The sequence below is a fragment of the Scardinius erythrophthalmus genome, assembly GCF_964197995.2.
Source record: "Scardinius erythrophthalmus genome assembly, chromosome: 7".
Lineage (NCBI taxonomy): Eukaryota > Metazoa > Chordata > Actinopteri > Cypriniformes > Leuciscidae > Scardinius > Scardinius erythrophthalmus.
This window is the reverse complement of record NC_138227.1, coordinates 49,412,484-49,418,901: the sequence shown is the minus strand read 5'-3', so window position 1 is coordinate 49,418,901 and position 6,418 is coordinate 49,412,484. Positions and strand designations below refer to the sequence as shown.

The 6,418-nt window shown below is 36.5% G+C and overlaps 1 protein-coding gene across 1 annotated transcript; it reads left to right on the top strand.

Moving 5' to 3' along the window:
* Nucleotides 1-237: 237 nt before the first annotated feature.
* LOC308693022 (uncharacterized protein) lies at nucleotides 238-6,136 on the top strand. Its single transcript, XM_081369712.1, has 7 exons — nucleotides 238-784; nucleotides 1,205-1,887; nucleotides 2,091-2,136; nucleotides 3,965-4,056; nucleotides 4,199-4,309; nucleotides 4,910-5,177; nucleotides 5,268-6,136. The coding sequence occupies exons 1-7, from the start codon at nucleotides 758-760 to the stop codon at nucleotides 5,478-5,480; spliced, it is 1,440 nt and encodes a 479-aa protein (XP_081225838.1). The 5' UTR covers nucleotides 238-757; the 3' UTR covers nucleotides 5,481-6,136.
* The last annotated feature ends 282 nt before the right edge of the window (nucleotides 6,137-6,418 follow it).

Here is a 6,418-nt window from a genome sequence, read left to right as displayed (position 1 = left end):
GAATTCTCTTCTCTTAAATAAAGTAATTTATATAAAAAACAAATATTCTCATCTTGTGAAATCTGTATTAAAAGAGAGCGATTCCAGTCGAGCTAATTACATCTGATTCAGATGTAATGTGACTCCGCCCACGGAGAGCGCGCGCTATTCAAACGCAAATGGCTGAGGCAATCCACGCAATCCTGTGAACGCCCCCATATCAGCGCGAGAAAACACAAGTTTATTCAGATCATTACTTATGGAAGCAGATTAGTCTCAAATATAATTCACGCAAAAAACATGATTCACACATGTGTAGACAAGTTCACATGCATGAAACCCAATTCACGTACACACAAAAAAAATCACGTGCGTGAAAAAAATATTTATTCACAAAATGCAATTCACATGCGTAAAATAAAAGTATACATACGTAAAATACATTTCATAAATATACAACTAGTCGCAAAAAGATTCGAATGTTTAAAATGTACGAGTGTGTCCATGAATCTGAATGTGCAAATCGTCACTCACGTACGAATCGCCTCGGATTTGTGTGTGTGTGTTTTTGAGACTTTCCTGGCAGAGCTCTCCTCCCACGCGGGTCTGTCGTACTCTTTGACCAATCAGGTGCGAGCTTACCATTCAACCAATCATATCGTAAGCCACTGAGAGTGCATTCAAGGAGCACGGTTCTGCGCACCTTTTGCGCAATATTATGGATTATTAGAACGGACATGAAGCTTTTACATCTTTTACTGTCTATGGTAAATCCAGCATGGCGAATGAAGAACGAGATGCACGGGTAAGAGTTTAGTTAATTTCATAAAAGTATACACGGTTTATCGTTTACACATTCAATCAAGACAGTTACAGTTTTTCTATTTAGAAAACTTAAGTTAAAAGTAAAAAATATAGACAGTTGTGACAGGACAGTTACAGTAATGATAAATCAAACTGCAATCAGGATAGTCAAAAAAGAAAGACGTGTAAAGACTAAAGTAACATTTTGAGTGTTGTGAAATTATCATTCTAAATAATCAGATTTTATTGATGTTTGTTAGGTCCGTGTGAACTTGCTTTTACAGTTACGTTAACACATTTCAAAACATGTAGCCTAGTTACTGTTAACCACTACGTTGAAACAATGTTTAGAAACACTGTGTTTAACGTGTAAATATATTGTCTGTACATTGAAATACATCTTTTGCTTTTTATAATTTAGGAATCTCTAAAGCAGTATATTCTTCAGCGACTTCATGATCGTTTAGTTCATGCCTTGGAGAGACAGCCACTGAACGTTGACTACCTAGAGTTTATTTGCAGACAGGAACTAGTATTTATTAGTGCCCTGGCTGAAATTGTACATATGCCAGAGGATGTCATGGTAGCTCTTACAAATCTGAGCAACCTTTTACAGCGCTTGAGGGATATGGAGGCATTGGAGGAGGTATCTGTTACAATGGAGCTGGAACCAGGACATGGACGTGGACGTCCAAGAATTTCTATTTCTACAATCAACCTTACCCATCTAATAGAACTCGGGCTTCCAACCCAGTCTATTGCAAATTTACTTGGTGTGTCTCGTGCAACACTGTTCAGGAGGATGAATGAAAACAACTTATCTGTGAGAGCTTTGTACAGCACATGTACAGATGAAGAGCTTGATGCCCTTGTCACAGAGATTAAGAACTCCATGCCAGACTCAGGTTATCGTATGGTTCGAGGGACTCTACTGGCGCAGGGACACCGCGTACAGTGGGATAGGGTGTGTGCATCCATGCATCGTGTGGACAGTGTTGGTGTTCTCTCCAGGATGACCAACTTGAGATGTATTGCTCGGAGAAGATATAGTGTTCCTTACCCAAAGTACCTGGTGCACATAGATACCAACCATAAACTCATCAGGTATGTCTGCAATCTTAGTATTAATCAACATTTCTAAAATAACACAACTAAATAGTCATCATTAATGCTCAGATTAATGTCCTGTTTCTCAACCATCTATTTTGTTTGCCATCTGACTTGGCCTGTATGAAATTATAGTGAAAACTTGACACTTCTGATATAACCACAGGCCATGTATTTTAAGTGTTTTTCATTTTTATCAGGTACAACATGGTAATCTTCGGCGGAATAGATGGTTATTCAAGAAAGGTAAGACTTGTTTAAATGTTTGTTAACAGTTCAAGCACATAGTCAAGTCACCTTCATTTATATAGCGCTTTTAACAATATAGATTGTCTCAAAGCAGCTTTACAGTGATAATAGGAAATTAAGTAACATAGATTGTTTTGGCTTTATAGCAGCCTATATTTATTCTATAGCAACTAGAATAAAGTTATTGTCCAGCTAAAGATAGTTTTGATTGATTCACTTCTGTTGCAAAGATCATTAGTTATTAACTTAGGTACCGCTAACACAACACCATTCTAACAGAAAACACTCATTGTGCTCCGGTCCATTCATTCGCACACAACAGTGTTTGTGCTAGAGAACGCAAACCTTGAAATAGTTTCCAAGGTACAAGCAGTGGAACATTTAGAAAAATGTTATTATCTCCGTATAAACTTCAAAAAACGTGAATCTGTGAAAGTGCTGACAGCGTGCACATGAGTATTATGTGTTTAATCTATAGGTATGCACTTTTGAATATGTATGTGCACAGCCGTGTAGTCTTTCTTTACAAATTGACCTCAACAAATTACTTTTGTAATTTGTCTGGCCTTAAAAATTCATAATAAAGAATATTTTTATTGTTACTATTATTATTATTATTATTATATATTATTATTATTATTAAGAGCCATGCATCAAAGGTGTTAAGCCTGTATGTGTTTTTCTTGACTCTATGGCAGCCCATAGAACCATATGGTAAAAAGGTTGTGAAATTTGGCACACAGATAGATTATGGCACATTACAATTAAAACCAGTAGATGGCAGCAGATTGGCTCACTTACTAGTTTAGTTCTATTTTGGTTTTGGTTTTAGATTCATACTTAGATGTAATAAAATGACTATTATAACATTTAAAATTACATTTTATCAGAGTGTACCACTTCATTTGTACTGAGGTATAATATTTTACAATTATTCCATGTTATGAATAATGTTAAAACTAAAAATGGTATTATAAAGAACACTTCAGATAAGCATTTTGCCATCTATCATTTATTTCAAATATCTATATCTACAATAAACTCTGGGTGCTTCTCAATATCCCTCCTCGTCTCCTCTCTCCTCCGTCCTCCATCCTATGACCCGGAAACCGATCGAGCTCAGCCATCTTGAAGGACATCTCAATTCTCTAATTGCACCGCGAGGAGTCGAGGATCGAGGAGTGAGGAGGCTTCCTGAGGAGTCATAAGCGAGGATACACAGGTGTATCCTGTGCAGAAGAGTTTTAACGACTAAACATGACGCACATATAAATTCTCCTCCCCCTTCACATCGGTCACAATCATTTTAATTTATACTTCACCTTTGCAGTTTATATAAATCACACATCTCACATATTTCAACAGGGTATCTTGCTTTACTATTATTTATTATGAATTTCTTAAATAACCAAACTTCAACAACATAAGGGTAGATCCTTTGAGCGCTGCTGATGTGATATATGTAGGACGCCTTCCCTCGTATCCTACAGGAGTGGAGCTTAGACGCAAGGAAAGGAAACAAGGATGCACACATAAGAATTGAGAAGCACCTTATGTGTGTGTGTATAATTATGCTTGGTGTGTATTAAGTATTATAGTTTAACGCTTTAATTTCTGTGTGTTTTTGTGAATTCTCCCATCATGGATGTGTTCTGGGGTTGGCTTAGACCCAAACAGAATAGAAGCGATAAAGGTCTTAAAGAGCTTGAACCCAGATAATCATTGCTTGCAGCTGTTTTTATTTGTACTGTCATCTGTTGTTACAGAAACATCTCTCTGTACTACTGTATATCTTCAGCTGTATATGTTTAAATATATTCTACAGATTATGTACCTGAAGATTTCAGACAACAACCGCTCGGACACCCATTTGGCCTTTTTCAGAGAGGCAGTGAATACACATGGGTTTCCACAGAGGTATTAATTAATATTAAGTTGCAAAATGTTTTTTTTTCTATTATTTTATCACATACTTTTGTACTTTTATGGATAATCTGCTAAAGTTAAGTTAATTGTGTATAATTGAAACCCATCAAAATGTGTGATGTTTTTGTTGCAGAGTGAGAGGAGATCATGGCGGTGAAAATGTGGGAATTGCAGAACTAATGTTTTCAGTTCGTGGCACTGATGACAACAGCTTCATCGCCGGTAAAAGTGTGCATAATCAGAGGTAAATTCACTTTTCTGTTGGTTCTCTGACAGCATTAAAGGTGCATTCAGAGTATGTACTTCTTTTGAGTAAGTTCTTCATGACCATTAAAAATGTGCTATATTTTACAAATGTGTGTTGTATAAATGGAATTTGAACATACCACATTATGTGTGCTATGGCATCAGTGGCATTGCTTTACTGCCCATTCAAAATCTTCTCCCGTGGCCTCATGGGATAGTGAAGAGTTCATCAAATGTACACCTCAGCAGAAATAGTACGTAATCTGGGTGCTTTTAACCTGTTTATGAATTCAGATACACTATTCTCACTTTTTCCCCCTACTATATGGGTTCACCATAAGTTGCAAGTGTTACTGTTTTAAGTTGTTTAGAAGCTCCAGTGACACCTAGCATGCTGGATGCAGCATTAGAAAGCCGTAGGTTTTAGTTACCAATGTATAAATTCTCTGTTTGAAAAGGACATCCAATATTGATGTCTTACCATTTACTTTAGATCAGGTGCAAATGTAAATATTGTTCACACAAGTCCTATATGGTGTGCTTAATCAATGCTGGTTGTACTAGGCTAAATACTTTTTTTTTTTTTTTTGTCATACAGAATAGAGCGTCTCTGGCGTGATGTATTCGTAGGGGTAACAAGCATCTACCACAACCTTCTGCACACATTGGAGGACAGTCACCTGCTGGATATCAGCAACTCCTGCCATTTATTCAGCTGTCATTATGTGTTCCTGCCACGCATCCAGGCCAGCTTGGATGTCTTTTCTGAGGGTTGGGATAACCATCCCATAAGAACAGAACACAATCTAACACCAATTCAGTTGTGGCAAGTGGGCCAGTTCCAAAATCCAATTATGGATCCAGAGGTAAATTTGGCATCCACATAAAATGGAGGCAAATATTAAATGTGTAAAAATGTAAAAAGTCAAATTATCTATGAAATTTGTTTTCTTCAGAATGTAGCCATACCCAACATTGAATGGGAGGACAGCGGATACTTGGAGGACCCAAACCTTGGGGTGCATGTTCCTGTGCTTGACATTTCATTGACAGACGATGAAATGGCACAGCTTAAAGAAACCATCAACCCCATGCAACCTTCTGAGTCTTATGGAGTAGACCTCTATCTAAGCACTGTCCAGTATGTTGAGGGATTAATTGAAAGTTAGTCCATGCCAAATTCCATTTACGCTTTTCTGCCTTGTACATCCTGCTTAATCTGTAGGTATGGAGCTTTTATTTTAAATATTTACCCACTGTACAATATTTATTGGTAGAAAATAACATTCTTTATTTTTATACACCCACTAGAGTTTACAAACAGGTACCAAATATTTTTCAACATTCAACATTGGTACACTAACTCTCTCTTTTTTTTCTTTTCTTTTTTTACATACATGCGGTGTGTATATACCAACAGGTATTACTCAAGTTTTCAACATTAATGCAAATTTTATGCCAAAAGAAAAGTTCACCCAAAAAAGTTCTTATCCTCACAATTGTACGTCAGTGGGATCTAAACGGGGTCACTTTATATATTTAATGTACATATCAAACTATATGTATAGTTAATTGCTGCATTAATTGCATTTAGGCCAAATATTAAAACGTTATGCAGCATGAAAAATTGTTTAAGGTTAATCTAAAAAAAAAAAAAACACATTTCTACAGTTTACATTTGAGTGAACTTTTCCTTTGACATTTGATATTGCTTTCTAACACAGTGTTTACTAAGTAACAAACAGGTTTTTACTGTGTTAAGACATTCAACAGTATACAGACTTGAAAATAAATTTGATTGAACATTTAAAACATTGTAAAAGTTTGTAACATTATAGCCTCTTGTCTTTTTTACTCTTAACTTAGGCTAAATCCTTTTCGCAATTTAAGAACATTCCTAAACACACTGCCCCCTGTTATCTCTTCTAGTTAAATGAGGCCAAATCCACTATTTACAGATTGTAGGCACATTACCATATCCATTTTGAATGTGGTGTAGCTCTGATAGTGACAGGGAAGGCGCAACATGTTGAAACACGTCTGAGCAACAGGGAATTTGGCAGTCACCACTTCCAAGACCAGATTCTCTTCCGGCACCTCCCATCCT